Here is a 20,839-nt window from a genome sequence, read left to right as displayed (position 1 = left end):
TCAGACAATCACTAGGGTCTGATGTAAGGTCTGTTACCAGTACCACTGAAACATATAAATGTTTTCAGTTTGTCTGATGAGTGGGTTTGGGAGGCTCAGGTCATGTGTAGACAGTTTTCCTGTGGTGATTAGATTTAAACTAAGGCAGATAGAAGAAGCTTGTGGAAATAATGCTGTGTCTCTGTTTTTTTGTGACAGAAACATAATCTCATTTATTCAGACAAATGTAAGGTCAAAACTACATTTATGTCTATATTTATACATTATTTCTCTTGTACAAAGTAAATGAATGTAACAGAAAATTACACCAATATGTTCCACTTTAACCTGACTTTGTTTGTGAAAATAGGGTCATTCCGTTATCCAGCCTTTGTACTGTGCTTACTGATGTTTGCTTTCATTGTCTCTGCTAATATAATCATATTACTGGTCATATCACAGGAGAGAACACTGCATGAGCCCATGTACATGTTCATTGCACTGTTGTCTGTCAATGCTCTTTATGGTTCGACTGGTTTCATCCCCAGATTTTTAATGGACCTTCTGTCTGACACTCATCTCATCTCACGTCCAGCTTGTTTCACTCAGATGTATATTATTTACACTTATGCATCTTATGAAATGACCATCCTTAGTATAATGGCTTTTGACAGGTATGTTGCTGTATGTGAACCTTTACATTATCATAATAAGATGACCCATAAGAAAGTTTGCATATTATCAGCCTTTGCCTGGATAATGCCAGCCTTTTCTATTGCAACATGTCTTTATTTGACTATAAGGCTTCCTCTGTGTGGCAGTAAGATCTTAAAAGTATACTGTGCTGCCTTGAGTGTTGCTAAACTGTCATGTGCATCCACTTTAATCCTACACATTGCATCTTTATTAGTAGCTGTCGTTACAATGTTTCTTCCTCTGATCTATGTCCTGTATACCTACTGTCAAATTGTGATTGTGTGCAGGAAGATGTCATCTGAATTCAAGAGCAAAGTGTTCCAAACATGTTTACCACATACTATTTCACTAGTAAGCTATTGTTTTGCAGTGTTTTGTGATCTTATGCTTAATCGTATTGATGTGAAAAAGTTAAACCCATATTTTGCTGTAATTTTGTCACTGGAGATGGTTCTGATTCCTCCAGTTCTTAACCCTCTTCTTTATGGCTTGACTTTACCAGAAATCAGAAAACACATTTTCAGGATGATACCGTGGTTAAAGAAGCATAAACTGGAACAAAAGATGACATATCACACATGACAACAATGGATTTGGTGTTTTTTGTGTTTGGGTTTTTTTTTTTGTTTTTTTTTTTACTTCACCCATATTTGTTTAACGCTGTCATATGTCTTGTCAAACTTAAATGTAATATACAGTCAAATATTGTGACAGGGGAAAAAAACCCAAAAACAAACCCAAAAAAAGTTCATAAGACATTATAGACTGGTGTGTAATTATGGTTGTTTTGTGCGGGTTGGGCATGTTCAGGTGGAGACAGAAGAGGGAATGAAAACAGAATTGACAGTCTAATAAGGAAAAGGGTCAAAGGATGTGAGTTTACAAAAGGAAGAAATCAGTAAAAAGGTCTAAAATAATAGTATAGAGAGAAGCTTAAGGGAAAAAAGAAAGAAAGGAAAAAAGCAAAAGAGAAAAAACAACAAAAAACAGCAAAATCAGTAATCCCAAATACAGTAATAGTGACAGCCTTTTCTTTCTTTTTTCTTCCTCTCCTCCCCCCTCCCTCCTCCTCTCTTTCTCCTCCTCTTTTTCTTATTATCATTACTGTTATCATCACTCCAATTTTCTAGATTTGTAAAATATACATAAATTGACTTGGGATTTTTTTTTATGGAGGGGGTAAGGCCAAGGACTTGAGCTCAGCTGCCGACAGCCCTGAGGTGGCAGCTAGTCCAACAAACTCACTTCCTGCCCCTTCAGAACGACCCTCTGACCTAATTAGATCAGATTACAATATTTGTTTAGCACTAAATTAAAAAAAAAAAAGTAATATACAGTTGCGGAAAAACTTATTAGACCATCAAACATCATCAAAAACAACAGTTATGCAATCAAGTACGAACTCCTGTGTTTATCATGTGACTAAAACAGACGGAAAAGAAAACATGGAATGCCTAAAAGCACTGTTTTTGTCAGTACAATGCTGTAGATATTGATGTAAGAAGTGAAGTGATTTTGGTTATTATCAAGAAAACCATGGAAAATGTCTAGATATCAGCTCTTTAATTAAACTCGTATGAGGTATTTTTATTGTTATCATTATATTTGTCCAAACAGATGTACCTTTAGCTATACAAGGTATTAAAATGAACAAGAAACTGAAGAAAACAAGGGGTGGTCTAATAATTTTTTCCACAACTGTACCATTTTAACAGACTTACTTTTCTTGTGGTTTTATTTTCACACATGGAGGCAGTTCATCCAATGAGACGAGCTAACTAACCCTGGAGTTCCATCAATAACCATTCAAGTGTTTCATCTGGACCCTGTACAGGGGCAGTAAAAATAACCTTTTATAAGGGTTTCTCTTATATACAGCAGCTCCTAAACTATGGAACCATCTGCCTCTCCATATCAGACAGTCCTCCTCTGTCTGTTTTTTAATCCCTTCTTAAAACTCATCTTTTCTCCTTGGCTTTTGAAACCATGTGAGATATTTGAATGTATTATTTTTATTCTATTGTTTTATTTGGTATTGGTGTATTGTTCTTATTTTTATTGTTTGTACAGCTTTTTATGTTTTTTAGTCTATTCTTGTATTTTATTCTTTTATTTTGTTTTTTTATTTATACTTCTGTACAGCACTTTGGTCCACTGTGGTTCTTTTAAAGTGTGTTACAAATTAAGTTGGATTGGACTGGATTTGATATACCTCTACCCCATATCCTGCAGCTTTTGTGAGGAACAAATATTGTGTTCAACAGATAAGGCAAAACATTATTGAATCCCCATATTGTAGATTATAGTTATGGATAATTTTAATGTTTTTGTGTTAAAATGACCAATGATTATAAGTTGTGGCCAGACCATGGGGTGGGGGTGGGGGTGCTGGAGCGCTTCAAACTGCTTGGAGAAGAGGGGGCTCTTTAACATGATATTAAACATATTAACCCATAAAGACCCAGTGCTACTTCTGTAGCAGCTCCCAAGTTAATTTTACTCTTTATTTAACCTTTTTTGAGTGATTTATCACCATTCATCATGATATTTTTTTTCTGTATTTTGCATTCTTTTCGGTGAAAATCAGGTATTTTATCATATTTAATTTTCTGATCAAGTGGATGGTCATAAAAGCTCAAATTAAAGTTGAGGGATATTATGTCAAAAACAGAAAGAAATGAAGAAAAAAATGACTTTTTCAGCAAAGACATCAACAACTGAATGTAAAAACAAGTGTGTCCATCCACTGTCATTGATCCAACTCCATGGGTTTTACTGGTGAATCAATGTTGTAGAAGATGACAGTGTTTCCACGTTCACTACGGAGCCTCTGAACGTCCAAATGGGTCATATCAGATTACCATGAAAAGATTTAAAACTGCATTTTACACCAGTTATTTACATGGATTAATAGGATTAATGAGTCAACAGGTATTAAACAGTTTCTATCAGCAGATGATTTTGGTCGCCAGTAGCTGTTTGGGTCTTTATGGGTTAATTACAGTATTTGTCTCATTTCTACATACATATGTTCACTTCTCCGATATGAGACACCAACAGAAGAAGTAAATAGCTCCTAAAACTTTTGGAGAACCAGAGGCTGTGCTCTCATTGGAGAACTGAAGAATCAGTTCAGGATGCATCGGGTTGTGGCCCAAGTCCATGACAAATATTACATGATAGTCTGGGTTCACAAGTTGCTTTGAATGAGACACAGATACTTTCTGGACTCAAGACTGAAAATAAAATATAAGATTAGCCTGCTCCAAATGTCACAGATAACAAAGTTTAGTCCTGTTCAGCCTGTTTCACTTCTGTTCATCCTCCTCCACCTGAGATTTACTCAAATACTGTCATATTTAACAAATATGTCAAAATTTTGAGCTGATTACCTACAGTGTTCAGTTTTGGTTGTATTAATGAACTCAAGTAGCTAAACAGGACAGAAAGTACAGCCAACAACCTGGAGGGGGTAGAGTCATTTGCATTTAAAGGGCCAGCGCTCAGAATGACCTTTCTGGTGTCATTACTCAGAAATAGGGTTGAAGATGGACCTGTGGAGTTGAATTAATGAAGAATTCAGACCCAAGCAGAGCATTTACAGTTTATGTAGACCACAGGGAAATGTTTGAAAATGCATAATTCCATTTAAAAAAAGCAAAATATCACTCCTTTAAAACAACTCATCAGATGCAACAGTGGATCGGTTGTGGGGAAACTGGGGTTGAATTCTGTTCATCAAGAGGAACTTTGACTAAAAACAGTAAAATACAGGAAGAGCTCAGTCAAACATTGAAATCGAAGGCTTATGGCACATTAACACACATGATTAAACTGACATTAAACATCTGTGGTAATAAACCTAGAGTTAGGCCACATCAAAATTTTCAGTGCAACCATTGCATCACTTAGGCCCCTGTGTATCAGACAATCACTAGGGTCTGATGTAAGGTCTGTTACCAGTACCACTGAAACATATAAATGTTTTCAGTTTGTCTGATGAGTGGGTTTGGGAGGCTCAGGTCATGTGTAGACAGTTTTCCTGTGGTGATTATATTTAAACTAAGGCAGATAGAAGAAGCTTGTGGAAATAATGCTGTGTCTCTTTTTTTTTGTGACAGAAACATAATCTCATTTATTCAGACAAATGTAAGGTCAAAACTACATTTATGTCTATATTTATACATTATTTCTCTTGTACAAAGTAAATGAATGTAACAGAAAATTATACCAATATGTTCCACTTTAACCTGACTTTGTTTGTGAAAATAGGGTCATTCCGTTATCCAGCCTTTGTACTGTGCTTACTGATGTTTGCTTTCATTGTCTCTGCTAATATAATCATATTACTGGTCATATCACAGGAGAGAACACTGCATGAGCCCATGTACATGTTCATTGCACTGTTGTCTGTCAATGCTCTTTATGGTTCGACTGGTTTCTTCCCCAGATTTTTAATGGACCTTCTGTCTGACACTCATCTCATCTCACGTCCAGCTTGTTTCACTCAGATCTATATTATTTACACTTATGCATCTTATGAAATGACCATCCTTAGTGTAATGGCTTTTGACAGGTACGTTGCTGTATGTGAACCTTTACATTATCACAATAAGATGACCCATGAGAAAGTTTGCATATTATCAGCCTTTGCCTGGATAATGCCAGTCTTTTCTGTTGCAACATGTCTTTATTTGACTATAAGGCTTCCTCTGTGTGGCAATAAGATCTTAAAAGTATATTGTGCCGGCTGGAGTGTTGGTAAACTGTCATGTGCATCCACTTTAATCCTACACATTGCATCTTTGTTAGCAGCTGTCGTTACAGTGTTTCTTCCTCTGATCTATGTCCTGTATACCTACTGTCAAATTGTGATTGTGTGCAGGAAGATGTCATCTGAATTCAAGAGCAAAGTGTTCCAAACATGTTTACCACATATTATTTCACTATTAAGCTATTGTTTTGCAGTGTTTTGTGATGTTGTGCTTAATCGTATTGATGTGAAAAAGTTAAACCCATATTTTGCTGTAATTTTGTCACTGGAGATGGTTCTGATTCCTCCAGTTCTTAACCCTCTTCTTTATGGCTTGACTTTACCAGAAATCAGAAAACACATTTTCAGGATGATACCGTGGTTAAAGAAGCATAAACTGGAACAAAAGATGACATATCACACATGACAACAATGCATTTGGTGTTTTTTGTTTTGTTTTGTTTTTTTTACTTCACTCATATCTGTCCAAGGCTGTCATATGTCTTGTCAAACTTAAATGTAATATACAGTCAAATATTGTGACAGGGGAAACAAAACAAAACAAAAAACTAAAAAAGTTCATAAGACATAGACATTATGGACTGGTGCAAAGAGGGGGCTATTTACAGGTGTGTGTGTGTGTGTGTGTGTGTGTGTGTGTGTGTGTGTGTGTGTGTGTGTGTGTGTGATTATGGTTGTTTTGTGCGGGTTGGGCATGTTCAGGTGGAGACAGAAGAGGGAATGAAAACAGAATTGACAGTCTAATAAGAAAAAGGGTCAAAGGATGTGAGTTTACAAAAGGAAGAAATCAGTAAAAGGTTTTAAATGATAGTATAGAGAGAAGCTTAATGGAAAAAAGAAAGGAAAAAAGCAAAAGAGAGAAAAAACAGCAAAATCAGTAATCCCAAATACAATAATAGTGAAAGCCTTTTCTTTCTTTTTTCTTCCTCTCCTCCCCCCTCCCTCCTCCCCTCTTTCTCCTCTTTTTCTTATTATCATTACTGTTATCATCACTCCAATTTTCTAGATTTCTATAATATACATGAATTGACCTGTTTTTTTGTTTTTTTTTTTGGAGGGGGTAAGGCCAAGGACTTGAGCTCAGCTGCCGACAGCCCTGAGGTGGCAGCTAGTCCAACAAGCTCACTTCCTGCCCCTTCAGAACAACCTCTGACCTAATTAGATCAGATTACAATATTTGTTTAGCACGAAATTTAAAAAAAAAGTAATACACAGTCGCGGACAAACTTATTAGACCATCAAATGTCATCAAAAACAACAGTTATGCAATCAAGTACGAACTCCTGTGTGTATCATGTGACTAAAACAGACAGAAAAGAAAACATGGAATGCCTTAAAAGCACTGTTGTGGTCAGTACAGTGCTGTAGATATTGATGTAAGAACTGAAGTGATTTTGATTATTATCAAGCAAACCATGGAAAATGTCTAGATATCAGCTCTTAAATTAAACTCGTATGAGGTATTTTTATTGTTATCATTATATTTGTCCAAACAGATGTACCTTTATTTGTACCAGGCATTAAAATGAACAAGAAACTGAAGAAAACAAGGAGTGGTCTAATAATTTTTTCCACAACTGTACCATTCTAACAGACTTACTTTTCTTGTTGTTTTATTTTCGCACATGGAGGCAGTTCATCCAATGAGACGAGCTAACTAACCCTGGAGTTCCATCAATAACCATTCAAGTGTTTCATCTGGACCCTGTACAGGGGCAGTAAAAATAACCTTTTGTAAGGGTTTCTCTTATATACAGCAGCTCCTAAACTATGGAACCATCTGCCTCTCAATATCAGACAGTCCTCCTCTGTCTGTTTTTAAATCCCTTCTTAAAACTCATCTTTTCTCCTTGGCTTTTGAAACCATGTGAGATATTTGAATGTATTATTTTTATTGTTTGTACAGCTTTTTATGTTTTTTAGTCTATTCTTGTATTTTATTCTTTTATTTTGTTTTTTTATTTATACTTCTGTACAGCACTTTGGTCCACTGTGGTTCTTTTAAAGTGTGTTACAAATTAAGTTGGATTGGACTGGATTTGATATACCTCTACCCCATTTCCTGCAGCTTTTGTGAGGAACAAATATTGTGTTCAACAGATAAGGCAAAACATTATTGAATCCCCATATTGTAGATTATAGTTATGGATAATTTTAATGTTTCTGTGTTAAAATGACCAATGATTATAAGTCGTGGCCAGACCATGGGGTGGGGGTGGGGGTGCTGGGGCGCTTCAAACTGCTTGGAGAAGAGGGGGCTCTTTAACATGATATTAAACATATTAACCCATAAAGACCCAGTGCTACTTCTGTGGCAGCTCCCAAATTAATTTTACTCTTTATTTAACCTTTTTTGAGTGATTTATCACCATTCATCATGATATTTTTTTTCTGTATTTTGCATTCTTTTCGGTGAAAATCAGGTATTTTATCATATTTAATTTTCTGATCAAGTGGATGGTCATAAAAGCTCAAATTAAAGTTGAGGGATATTATGTCAAAAACAGAAAGAAATGAAGAAAAAAATGACTTTCAGCAGAGACATCAACAACTGAATGTAAAAACAAGTGTGTCCATCCACTGTCATTGATCCAACTCCATGGGTTTTACTGGTGAATCAATGTTGTAGAAGATGACAGTGTTTCCACGTTCACTACGGAGCCTCTGAACGTCCAAATGGGTCATATCAGATTACCATGAAAAGATTTAAAACTGCATTTTACACCAGTTATTTACATGGATTAATAGGATTAATGAGTCAACAGGTATTAAACAGTTTCTATCAGCAGATGATTTTGGTCGCCAGTAGCTGTTTGGGTCTTTATGGGTTAATTACAGTATTTGTCTCATTTCTACATACATATGTTCACTTCTCCAATATGAGACACCAACAGAAGAAGTAAATAGCTCCTAAAACTTTTGGAGAACCAGAGGCTGTGCTCTCATTGGAGAACTGAAGAATCAGTTCAGGATGCATCGGGTTGTGGCCCAAGTCCATGACAAATATTACATGATAGTCTGGGTTCACAAGTTGCTTTGAATGAGATACAGATACTTTCTGGACTCAAGACTGAAAATAAAATATAAGATTAGCCTGCTCCAAATGTCACAGATAACAAAGTTTAGTCCTGTTCAGCCTGTTTCACTTCTGTTCATCCTCCTCCACCTGAGATTTACTCAAATACTGTCATATTTAACAAATGTGTCAACATTTTGAGCTAATTACCTAATATGTTCAGTTTTGGTTGTATTAATGAACTCAAGTAGCTAAACAGGACAGAAAGTACAGCCAACAACCTGGAGGGGGTAGAGTCATTTGCATTTAAAGGGCCAGCGCTCAGAATGACCTTTCTGGTGTCATTACTCAGAAATAGGGTTGAAGATGGACCTGTGGAGTTTAAGTAATGAAGAATTCAGACCCAAACATAGCATTTACAGTTTATATAGACCACAGGGAAATGTTTGAAAATGCATAATTCCATTTAAAAAAGAAAAATATCACTCCTCTAAAACAACTCATCAGATGCAACAGTGGATCGGTTGTGGGGAAACTGGGATTGAATTCTGTTCATCAAGAGGAACTTTGACTAAAAACAGTAAAATACAGGAAGAGCTCAGTCAAACATTGAAATCAAAGGCTTATGTCACATTAACACACATGATTAAACTGACATTAAACATCTGTGGTAATAAACCTAGAGATAGGCCACATCAAAATTTTCAGTGCAACCATTGCATCACTTAGGCCCCTGTGTATCAGACAATCACTAGGGTCTGATGTAAGGTCTGTTACCAGTACCACTGAAACATATAAATGTTTTCAGTTTGTCTGATGAGTGGGTTTGGGAGGCTCAGGTCATGTGTAGACAGTTTTCCTGTGGTGATTAGATTTAAACTAAGGCAGATAGAAGAAGCTTGTGGAAATAATGCTGTTTCTTTTTTTTGTGACAGAAACATAATCTCATTTGTTCAGACAAATGTAAGGTCAAAACTACATTTATGTCTATATTTATACATTATTTCTCTTGTACAAAGTAAATGAATGTAACAGAAAATTACACCAATATGTTCCACTTTAACCTGACTTTGTTTGTGAAAATAGGGTCATTCCGTTATCCAGCCTTTGTACTGTGCTTACTGATGTTTGCTTTCATTGTCTCTGCTAATATAATCATATTACTGGTCATATCACAGGAGAGAACACTGCATGAGCCCATGTACGTGTTCATTGCACTGTTGTCTGTTAATGCTCTTTATGGTTCAACTGGTTTCTTCCCCAGATTTTTAATGGACCTTCTGTCTGACACTCATTTCATCTCACGTCCAGCTTGTTTCACTCAGATCTATATTATTTACACTTATGCATCTAATGAAATGACCATCCTTAGCATAATGGCTTTTGACAGGTATGTTGCTGTTTGTCAACCTTTACATTATCATAATAAGATGACCCGTAAGAAAGTTTGCATATTATCAGCCTTTGCCTGGATAATGCCAGCCTTTTCTGTTGCAACATGTATTTATTTGACTGTAAGGCTTCCTCTGTGTGGTAATAAGATCTTAAAAGTATACTGTGCTGCCTGGAGTGTTGCTAAACTGTCATGTGCATCCACTTTAATCCTACACATTGCAACTTTATTCGTAGGTGTCGTTACAGTGTTTCTTCCTCTGATCTATGTCCTGTATACCTACTGTCGAATTATAATTGTGTGCAGCAAAATGTCATCTGAATTCAAGAGCAAAGTGTTCCAAACATGTTTACCACACACTATTTCACTAGTAAGCTATTCTTTTTCAGGGTTTTGTGATATTGCCCTTAATCGTATTGATGTGAAAAAGTTAAACCCATATTTTGCTGTAATTTTGTCACTGGAGATCGTTCTGATTCCTCCAGTTCTTAACCCTCTTCTTTATGGCTTGACTTTACCAGAAATCAGAAAACACATTTTCAGGATGTTACCGTGGTTAAAGAGGCATAAACTGGAACAAAAGATGCCATATCACACATGACAACAATGGATTTGGTGTTTTTTGTTTTTTTAACTTCACTCATATCTGTCCAAGGCTGTCATATGTCTTGTCAAACTTAAATGTAATATACAGTCAAATATTGTGACAGGGGAAAAAAAAAAAAAAAACTAAGAAAAGTTCATAAGACATAGACATTATAGACTGGTGCAAACAGAGGGCTATTTACAGGTGTGTGTGTGTGTGTGTGTGTATGTGTGTGTGTGTGTGTGTGTGTGTGTGTGTGTGATTGTGGTTGTTTTGTGCGGGTTGGGCATGTTCAGGTGGAGACAGAAGAGGGAATGAAAACAGAATTGACAGTCTAATAAGAAAAAGGGTCAAAGGAAATCAGTAAAAGGTTTTAAATGATAGTATAGAGAGAAGCTTAAGGGAAAAAAGAAAGAAAGGAAAAAGCAAAGGAGAGAAAAAACAACAAAAAACAGCAAAATCAGTAATCCCAAATACAATAATAGTGACAGCCTTTTCTTTCTTTTTTCTTCCTCTCCTCCCCCCTCCCTCCTCCCCTCTTTCTCCTCTTTTTCTTATTATTATTACTGTTATCATCACTCCAATTTTGTAGATTTCTATAATATACATAAACTGACTTAGTTTTTTATGGAGGTGGTAAGGCAAAAGGACTTGAGCTCAGCTGCCGACAGCCCTGAGGTGGCAGCTAGTCCAACAAGCTCACTTCCTGCCCCTTCAGAACAACCCTCTGACCTAATTAGATCAGATTACAATATTTGTTTAGCACTAAATTAAAAACAAAGTAATATACAGTCGCAGACAAACTTATTAGACCATCAAACGTCATCAAAAACAACAGTTATGCAATCAAGTACGAACTCCTGTGTGTATCATGTGACTAAAACAGACAGAAAAGAAAACATGGAATGCCTAAAAGCACTGTTTTTGTCAGTACAATGTCATAGATATTGATGTAAGAACTGAAGTGATTTTGATTATTGTCAAGAAAACCATGGAAAATGTCTAGATATCAGCTCTGAAATTAAACTCGTTTGAGGTATTTTTATTGTTATCATTATATTTGTCCAAACAGATGTACCTTTATTTGTACCAGGCATTAAAATGAACAAGAAACTGAAGAAAACAAGGGGTGGTCTAATAATTTTTTCCACGACTGTACCATTCTAACAGACTTACTTTTCTTGTGGTTTTATTTTCACACATGGAGGCAGTTCATTCAATGAGACGAGCTAACTAACCCTGGAGTTCCATCAAGAACCATTCAAGGGTTTCATCTGGACCCTGTACAGGGGCAGTAAAAATAACCTTTTATAAGGGTTTCTCTTTTATACAGCAGCTCCTAAACTATGGAACCATCTGCCTCTCCATATCAGACAGTCCTCCTCTGCCTGTTTTTAAATCCCTTCTTAAAACTCATCTTTTCTCCTTGGCTTTTGAAACCATGTGAGATATCTGAATGTACTATTTACATTCTCTTGTTTTATTTGGTATTGGTTTATTGTTCTTATTTTTATTGTTTGTACAGCTTTTTATGTTTTTTAATGTATTCTTGTAATTTTTTTTTTTTAACCTTTTATTTATTAATTTTTAAAAGAACAAACAATGAACATGAGATCATCATGGGTGTTACAATTAAACTTAAAATGTTCTTTTACATCATGCACACATACATCATTGTACAATTATGGTTGTATTGATCAAGGTGCGTACACAATCCATTTTTCCCAACATTCAGTACATTTCTCCAACCCAAGTCTTAAAGTAAAAGTAAGTCTCTCCATACAGTAAATTTCTTTAATAATCCCACGCCAGAGGTCCAAAGTTGGAGGGTCGGGTTGCAACCATTTTCGGGTTATAGCTTTCCTACTACTTGCCAAAAGTATCTTCAATAAGTATTTATGCTTCTGAAGGACTGTTTCCGGTATTTTACCAAGATATAAGGTAACAAAAGAATAATCTAAATCCCTCCCTATTATTTTATTTATCTCGGTTGCCACCTCCCTCCAATATGACTGGATTTTCGGACAGGCCCAAAAAACATGGAAGTGATTGGCCATAGTGTTTCCACATGTTTGCCAACAAAAGCCTTGGCTCTGTGTGCCTGTTTGGAGTGCTGTTATTTTAGGAGTTCTAAATAATCTCACTACATTCTTCCAGCCAAACTCTCTTAAGGATCTAGAGTTTGCGGTGGTCGCTTGTGTCTCACATATTTCCATCCAGGTCTCGTCTGATATTTGTGTTTCTGACTCCCTCTCCCATTTTTCTTTAATGGATATCGCAGAATGATTTTTAGAAGATTGTATACTTCCATATATCCTTGAGACCAACTTTTTATTGTCTTTTTTTTTTATATGCATCCTGAACTATAGAAATCAAATTGTAATCCTTCTCCGATTTGATTTGTAATTTTTTATTGTAATACAGGGTGGGGAAGCAAAATTTACAATGAACATTTAGTTGTTTTTTCTCAGCAGGCACTACGTCAATTGTTTTGAAACCAAACATATATTGATGTCATAATCATACCTAACACTATTATCCATACCTTTTCAGAAACTTTTGCCCATATGAGTAATCAGGAAAGCAAACGTCAAAGAGTGTGTGATTTGCCGAATGCACTTGTCACACCAAAGGAGATTTCAAAAATAGTTGGAGTGTCCATAAAGACTGTTTATAATGTAAAGAAGAGAATGACTATGAGTAAAACTATTACGAGAAAGTCTGGAAGATACTATTAAAAAAGAATGGGAAAAGTTGTCACCCGAATATTTGAGGAACACTTGCGCAAGTTTCAGGAAGCGTGTGAAGGCAGTTATTGAGAAAGAAGGAGGACACATAGAATAAAAAACATTTTCTATTATGTCAGTTTTCTTGTGGCAAATAAATGCTCATGACTTTCAATAAACTAATTGGTCATACACTGTCTTTCAATCCCTGCCTCAAAATGTTGTAAATTTTGCTTCCCCACCCTGTATACACATGAACTATCTCTATGACATTTCCCTCTAAAGTAGACACTACTGGGACAGTTTTAGGCCACTTCTTAGAGTTTGAGAATAGCATCATCTTCGTCTTTTCAGTATTGAGGATAAGTTTCAACTGAAGAAGTGAGTGCTGGACAGTATCAAAAGCTTTCTGCAAGTGTTCTATGGCTTGAGCCAGAGTTGATCCACTGCAATAAATAATTGTGTCATCAGCATAAAAATGCATATCAGCATTAGAGACATTGTGCCCCGAGTCATTTATATAAATAATAAAAAGGAGGGGTCCTAGTAAAGAACCTTGTGGCACCCCCTTGTGGACAGTGACATATTCTGAACACAGTCCATCATATTTAATGCGTTGAGTCCTGTCACTGAGGTAATTGGTGAACCAAGCAACTGCATGCCCTGACAATCCGAAACAATGAAGTTTACTCTTTAAAACTGCGTGATCGACGGTGTCAAATGCTTTTGACAGGTCAATAAAGAGTGAAGCACAACATTGTTTTTTATCAAGTGCAACAGTAATGTCATTTACAACCTTCATAGCTGCTGTGATGGTGCTGTGCTTCTTTCTAAAGCCTGACTGATATTTAGAGAGGATGTCATTTGAGCGCAAAAAGTCTTTTAACTGATCACACACTAAAGACTCAAGAATTTTGGCCAAGATGCATAAATTTGAAATTGGCCTATAGTTTGTTAGGACTGCAGGGTCCCCTCCTTTTAATAGAAGGAGAAAAAAAGCTGATTTCCAGGTTGAAGGAACTTCTTTGTTTTCAATTGAAAGATTAAAAAGAGTTGTAAGAGGCTCTGCCACAAAGTCAGCCGCCATTTTCAAAAAGTAAGGCTCTATCATATCTGGTCCAGCTACTCAAGTAGCTAAACAGGACAGAAAGAACAGCCAACAACCTGGAGGGGGTAGGGTCATGTGCATTTAAAGGGCCAGGGCTCAGAATGACCTTTCTGGTGTCATTACTCAGAAATAGGGTTGAAGATGGACCTGTGGAGTTGAATTAATGAAGAATTCAGACCCAAGCAGAGCATTTACAATTTATGGAGACCACAGGGAAATGTTTGAAAATGCATAATTCCATTTTTAAAAAAGCAAAATATAACTCATTTCAAACAACTCATCAGATGCAACAGTGGATCAGTTGTGGGGAAACTGGGGTTGAATTCTGTTCATCAATAGGAACTTTGACTAAAACAGTAAGATACAGGAAGAGCTCAGTCAAACATTGAAATCAAAGGCTTATGTCACATTAACACACATGATTAAATTGACATTAAACATCTGTGGTAATAAACCTAGAGTTAGGCCACATCAAAATTTTCAGTGCAACCATTGCATCACTTAGGCCCCTGTGTATCAGACAATCACTAGGGTCTGATGTAAGGTCTGTTACCAGTACCACTGAAACATATAAATGTTTTCAGTTTGTCTGATGAGTGGGTTTGGGAGGCTCAGGTCATGTGTAGACAGTTTTCCTGTGGTGATTAGATTTAAACTAAGGCAGATAGAAGAAGCTTGTGGAAATAATGCTGTTTCTTTTTTTTGTGACAGAAACATAATCTCATTTGTTCAGACAAATGTAAGATCAAAACTACATTTATGTCTATATTTATACATTATTTCTCTTGTACAAAGTAAATGAATGTAACAGAAAATTACACCTTTACGTTCCACTTTAACCTGACTTTGTTTGTGAAAATAGGGTCATTCCGTTATCCAGCCTTTGTACTGTGCTTACTGATGTTTGCTTTCATTGTCTCTGCTAATATAATCATATTACTGGTCATATCACAGGAGAGAACACTGCATGAGCCCATGTACATGTTCATTGCACTGTTGTCTGTTAATGCTCTTTATGGTTCGACTGGTTTCTTCCCCAGATTTTTAATGGATCTTCTGTCTGACACTCATCTCATCTCACGTCCAGCTTGTTTCACTCAGATCTATATTATTTACACTTATGCATCTTATGAAATGACCATCCTTAGTATAATGGCTTTTGACAGGTATGTTGCTGTTTGTCAACCTTTACATTATCACAATAAGATGACCCGTAAGAAAGTTTGCATATTATCAGCCTTTGCCTGGATAATGCCAGCCTTTTCTGTTGCAGCATGTCTTTATTTGGCCATAAGGCTTCCTCTGTGTGGTAATAAGATCTTAAAAGTATTCTGTGCTGCCTGGAGTGTTGCTAAACTGTCATGTGCATCCACTTTAATCCTACACATTGCAACTTTATTCGTAGGTGTCGTTACAGTGTTTCTTCCTCTGATCTATGTCCTGTATACCTACTGTCGAATTATAATTGTGTGCAGCAAAATGTCTTCTGAATTCAAGAGCAAAGTGTTCCAAACATGTTTACCACATATTATTTCACTAGTAAGCTATTGTTTAGCAGCGTTTTGTGATTTTATGCTTAATCGTATTGATGTGAAAAAGTTAAACCCATATTTAGCTGTAATTTTGTCACTGGAGATGGTTCTGATTCCTCCAGTTCTTAACCCTCTTCTTTATGGCTTGACTTTACCAGAAATCAGGAAACACATTTTCAGGATGATACCGTGGTTAAAGAAGCATACACTGGAACAAAAGATGACATATCACACATGACAACAATGGATTTGGTGTTTTTTGTGTTTGGGTTTTTTTTTTGTTTTTTTTTTACTTCACTCATATCTGTCCAAGGCTGTCATATGTCTTGTCAAACTTAAATGTAATATACAGTCAAATATTGTGACAGGGGAAAAAAACCAAACAAACAAACTAAAAAAAGTTCATAAGACATAGACATTATAGACTGGTGCAAACAGAGGGCTATTTACAGGTGTGTGTGTGTGTGTGTGTGTGTGTGTGTGTGTGTGTGTGTGTGTGTGTGATTATGGTTGTTTTGTGCGGGTTGGGCATGTTCAGGTGGAGACAGAAGAGGGAATGAAAACAGAATTGACAGTCTAATAAGAAAAAGGGTCAAACGATGTGAGTTTACAAAAGGATGAAATCAGTAAAAGGTTTTAAATGATAGTATAGAGAGAAGCTTAAGGGAAAAAAGAAAGAAAGGAAAAAGGAAAAGGAGAGAAAAAAAACAAAAAAACGCAAAATCAGTAATCCCAAATACAATAATAGTGACAGCCTTTTCTTTCTTTTTCTTCCTCTCCTACCCCCTCCCTCCTCCTCTCTTTCTCTTCCTCTTTTTCTTATTATCATTACTGTTATCATCACTCCAATTTTCTAGATTTGTAAAATATACATAAATTGACTTGGGATTTTTTTGTGGTGGTAAGGCCAAGGAGTTGAGCTCAGCTGCCGACAGCCCTGAGGTGGCAGCTAGTCCAACAAACTCACTTCCTGCCCCTTCAGAACGACCCTCTGACCTAATTAGATCAGATTACAATATTTGTTTAGCACTAAATTCAAAAAAAGTAATATACAGTTGCGGAAAAACTTATTAGCCCATCAAACGTCATCAAAAACAACGGCTGCGCAATCAAGTACGAACTCCTGTGTGTATCGTGTGACTAAAACAGACAGAAAAGAAAACATGGAATGCCTAAAAAAAACTGTTTTAGTTAGTACAATGCCGTAGATATTGATGTAAGAACTTAAGTGATTTCAGTTATTATCAAGAAAACCATGGAAAATGTCTAGATATCAGCTCTGAAATTAAACTCGTATTAGGTATTTTTGTTGTTATCATTATATTTGTCCAAACAGATGTACCTTTATTTGTACCAGGCATTAAAATGAACAAGAAACTGAAGAAAACAAGGGGTGGTCTAATAATTTTTTCCACGACTGTACCATTCTAACAGACTTACTTTTCTTGTGGTTTTATTTTCACACATGGAGGCAGTTCATCCAATGAGACGAGCTAACTAACCCTGGAGTTCCATCACGAACCATTCAAGGGTTTCATCTGGACCCTGTACAGGGGCAGTAAAAATAACCTTTTATAAGGGTTTCTCTTTTATACAGCAGCTCCTAAACTATGGAACCATCTACCTCTCCATATCAGACAGTCCTCTGTCTGTTTTTAAATCACTTCTTAAAACTTATCTTTTCTCCTTGGCTTTTGAAACCATGTGAGATATTTGAATGTATTATTTACATTCTATTGTTTTATTTGGTATTGGTTTATTGTTCTTATTTTTATTGTTTGTACAACTTTTTATGTTTTTTAATGTATTCTTGTATTTTTTATTTTTTTTTAACTTTTTATTTATTAATTTTCAAAAGAACAAACAATGAACATGAGATCATCATGGGTGTTACAATTAAACTTAAAATGTTCTTTTACATCATGCACACATACATCATTGTACAATTATGGTTGTATTAATCAAGGTGCGTACACAATCCATTTTTCCCAACATTCAGTACATTTCTCCAACCCAAGTCTTAAAGTAAAAGTAAGTCTCTCCATACAGTAAATTTCTTTAATAATCCCACGCCAGAGGTCCAAAGTTGGAGGGTCGGGTTGCAACCATTTTCGGGTTATAGCTTTCCTACTACTTGCCAAAAGTATCTTCAATAAGTATTTATGCTTCTGAAGGACTGTTTCCGGTATTTTACCAAGATATAAGGTAACAAAAGAATAATCTAAATCCCTCCCTATTATTTTATTTATCTCGGTTGCCACCTCCCTCCAATATGACTGGATTTTCGGACAGGCCCAAAAAACATGGAAGTGATTGGCCATAGTGTTTCCACATGTTTGCCAACAAAAGCCTTGGCTCTGTGTGCCTGTTTGGAGTGCTGTTATTTTAGGAGTTCTAAATAATCTCACTACATTCTTCCAGCCAAACTCTCTTAAGGATCTAGAGTTTGCGGTGGTCGCTTGTGTCTCACATATTTCCATCCAGGTCTCGTCTGATATTTGTGTTTCTGACTCCCTCTCCCATTTTTCTTTAATGGATATCGCAGAATGATTTTTAGAAGATTGTACAGGGTGGGGAAGCAAAATTTACAATGAACATTTAGTTGTTTTTTCTCAGCAGGCACTACGTCAATTGTTTTGAAACCAAACATATATTGATGTCATAATCATACCTAACACTATTATCCATACCTTTTCAGAAACTTTTGCCCATATGAGTAATCAGGAAAGCAAACGTCAAAGAGTGTGTGATTTGCTGAATGCACTTGTCACACCAAAGGTGATTTCAAAAACAGGTGGAGTGTCCATGAAGACTGTTTATAATGCAAAGAAGAGAATGACCATGAGCAAAACTATTACGAGAAAGTCTGGAAGATACTATTAAAGAAGAATGGGAGAAGTTGTCACCCCAATATTTGAGGAACACTTGCGCAAGTTGCAGGAAGCGTGTGAAGGCAGTTATTGAGAAAGAAGCAGGACACGTAGAATAAAAACATTTTCTATTATGTCAGTTTTCTTGTGGCAAATAAATGCTCATGATTTTCAATAAACTAATTGGTCATACACTGTCTTTCAATCCCTGACTCAAAATATTGTAAATTTTGCTTCCCCACCCTGTATACGTCTATACATCCTTGAGACCAACTTTTTATTGTCCTTTTTTTTTTATATGCATCCTGAACTATAGAAATCAAATTGTAATCCTTCTCCTCTTTGATTTGTAATTTTTTACTGTAATAGTCTCTGACTTGCAGATGTCTGTGGAAGTCCTGCTTTTCCAGTTCAAAAGTGTCTGAAATTGACTCATAACTACCATTTGAGGTGAGGGAACAGAAAGATGTGATACCTCTCATAACCCACTGTTTTAAACCCCCGTCTTGTCTAGCAGGTTCAAATACTGGATCATATGCTACCCAATTCAAGACCCTTTCCTGTTTCTCTATTTGTAATTTCCTCAAAACCTTAAACCATAGTTTCAGAGTGAATAGAGTCCATTGATTCAGGCTGTTGTAGTATCTTTTGGCTTGGCTTTTATTTCCTATTATTGACTGCATATGAATTTTTAGCTGTGTGATTTCTGAAGTTTTCCATTTAGAATCATAATTTGGATTGCACCAGTAAACTAAGGGTTTCAACTGCGCCACAAAATAATAGTCCTGTAGGCATGGTAAAGCTCTTCCCTCCTTCTCTTTTTTCAGCTGCGGAGTCTTGAATTGAACCCTAGGTCTTCTACTATTTCAAACGAACCTTGAGATCCAGGCATTCCATTCATCAAATTGTTTTTGAGGTATGTCCAGAGGCAGTGACTGGAAGAGATAAAGAAGTTGTGGCAATATGTTCATTTTAATTATTTCTATTCTATTACTCATATCTAATGGGAGGAGGGTCCATCTGGAAATGTCCGACTTTATTTCTTTATTAATAGGGTCGTAGTTGTTTTCAAAAAGTTTTGACATGTCTTTAGTTAAGTTTATTCCTAAATATTTTATTTTGGGTGAGTCCCATTTAAAATTATATTTCCCTTTTGTGACTGGGTGGGGAGTATAATTAAATGAGAGAGTTTGTGTCTTTTGAATATTTAACTTATATCCAGAATATAAATTATAATTTTTCAGCAAGGTCATCAATTTAGGGATGCTTGAGTCGGGGTTTGAAATAAAAAGTAGAACATCATCTGCCAACATACAGATCTTGTGCTCTTCTCCTCTGATCGTAATCCCCTTTATATCAGAGTCCTCTCTAATTGCTTGAGCTAAGGGTTCGATAAATAATGCAAATAGAGTAGGACTCGGGACAGCCTTGGCGTGTCCCTCTTTCCAAATAAATCGTTTGCAACAGGTGACCGTTAACCCTGATCCTGGCTGTTGGAGAATAGTATAACCCTCTAATACATTTAATAAAACCATCTTTAAAACCCAGTCTTGCAAGTACCCTGTATAAATATTCCCAACCCACCGAGTCGAAGGCCTTTTTGGCGTCCAGGCTGATCAACATTGCACTGATGTTTTCTGATGTAATATGACTTATCATTTGTAGCGTTGTCCTTAAATTATCCTGTGTCTGTCTATTTAATACAAAGCCTGTTTGATCTAAGTCTACCAGCTCCGGGACAACGGATTCCAGTCTCTTAGATATAACTGAAGCAAATAATTTATAGCCTACATTCAAGACAGATATTGGTCTATATGAGCTGCAGTCTTTATTATCTTTACCTTCTTTTGGGATGACAGAGATAACCGCTTCCTTCCATGATTGGGGGGCTTCTCCTGTTCTCAATGTATGGTTAAAACAGTTAAGCAGCACAGGTGTTATTTGAAGATTAAATGTTTTATACCATTCAGACGGATATCTGTCTGAACCCGGAGCCTTATGAGCTTTCAATCTTGAAATGGCTTTATTCAATTCTTCTGCTGTTACCTCAGCCATAATTAATTTATATTGTTGTTCTCCGACAGATGGTAAGTCTAGTGAACTTAGAAAGGCCTCTATTATCGTAGTATCTGCCATGGTTGGTTGGGTATATAAATCTT

At 36.2% G+C, this 20,839-nt stretch overlaps 4 protein-coding genes across 4 annotated transcripts; all 4 read left to right on the top strand.

Moving 5' to 3' along the window:
- Nucleotides 1-285: 285 nt before the first annotated feature.
- LOC115412856 (olfactory receptor 51I2-like) lies at nt 286-1,257 on the top strand. Its single transcript, XM_030125511.1, has one exon. It carries the CDS (start codon nt 286-288, stop codon nt 1,255-1,257), a length of 972 nt encoding a protein of 323 aa, XP_029981371.1.
- A 3,626-nt stretch (nt 1,258-4,883) lies between these two features.
- On the top strand, nt 4,884-5,855 carry LOC115412855 (olfactory receptor 51I2-like). The gene has a single exon (XM_030125510.1). It carries the CDS (start codon nt 4,884-4,886, stop codon nt 5,853-5,855), a length of 972 nt encoding a protein of 323 aa, XP_029981370.1.
- Nucleotides 5,856-9,487: 3,632 nt separating this feature from the next.
- LOC115412854 (olfactory receptor 10J4-like) lies at nt 9,488-10,459 on the top strand. Its single transcript, XM_030125509.1, has one exon. The coding sequence runs from the start codon at nt 9,488-9,490 to the stop codon at nt 10,457-10,459; it is 972 nt and encodes a 323-aa protein (XP_029981369.1).
- Nucleotides 10,460-15,076: 4,617 nt separating this feature from the next.
- On the top strand, nt 15,077-16,218 carry LOC115412853 (olfactory receptor 10J4-like). The gene is made up of 2 exons (XM_030125508.1): nt 15,077-15,999; nt 16,179-16,218. Exons 1-2 carry the CDS (start codon nt 15,077-15,079, stop codon nt 16,216-16,218), a joined length of 963 nt encoding a protein of 320 aa, XP_029981368.1.
- The last annotated feature ends 4,621 nt before the right edge of the window (nt 16,219-20,839 follow it).

This window comes from Sphaeramia orbicularis, chromosome 21, assembly GCF_902148855.1.
Source record: "Sphaeramia orbicularis chromosome 21, fSphaOr1.1, whole genome shotgun sequence".
NCBI classification, from domain to species: Eukaryota; Metazoa; Chordata; class Actinopteri; order Kurtiformes; family Apogonidae; genus Sphaeramia; species Sphaeramia orbicularis.
This window is presented reverse-complemented; position numbering and strand designations above follow the sequence as displayed.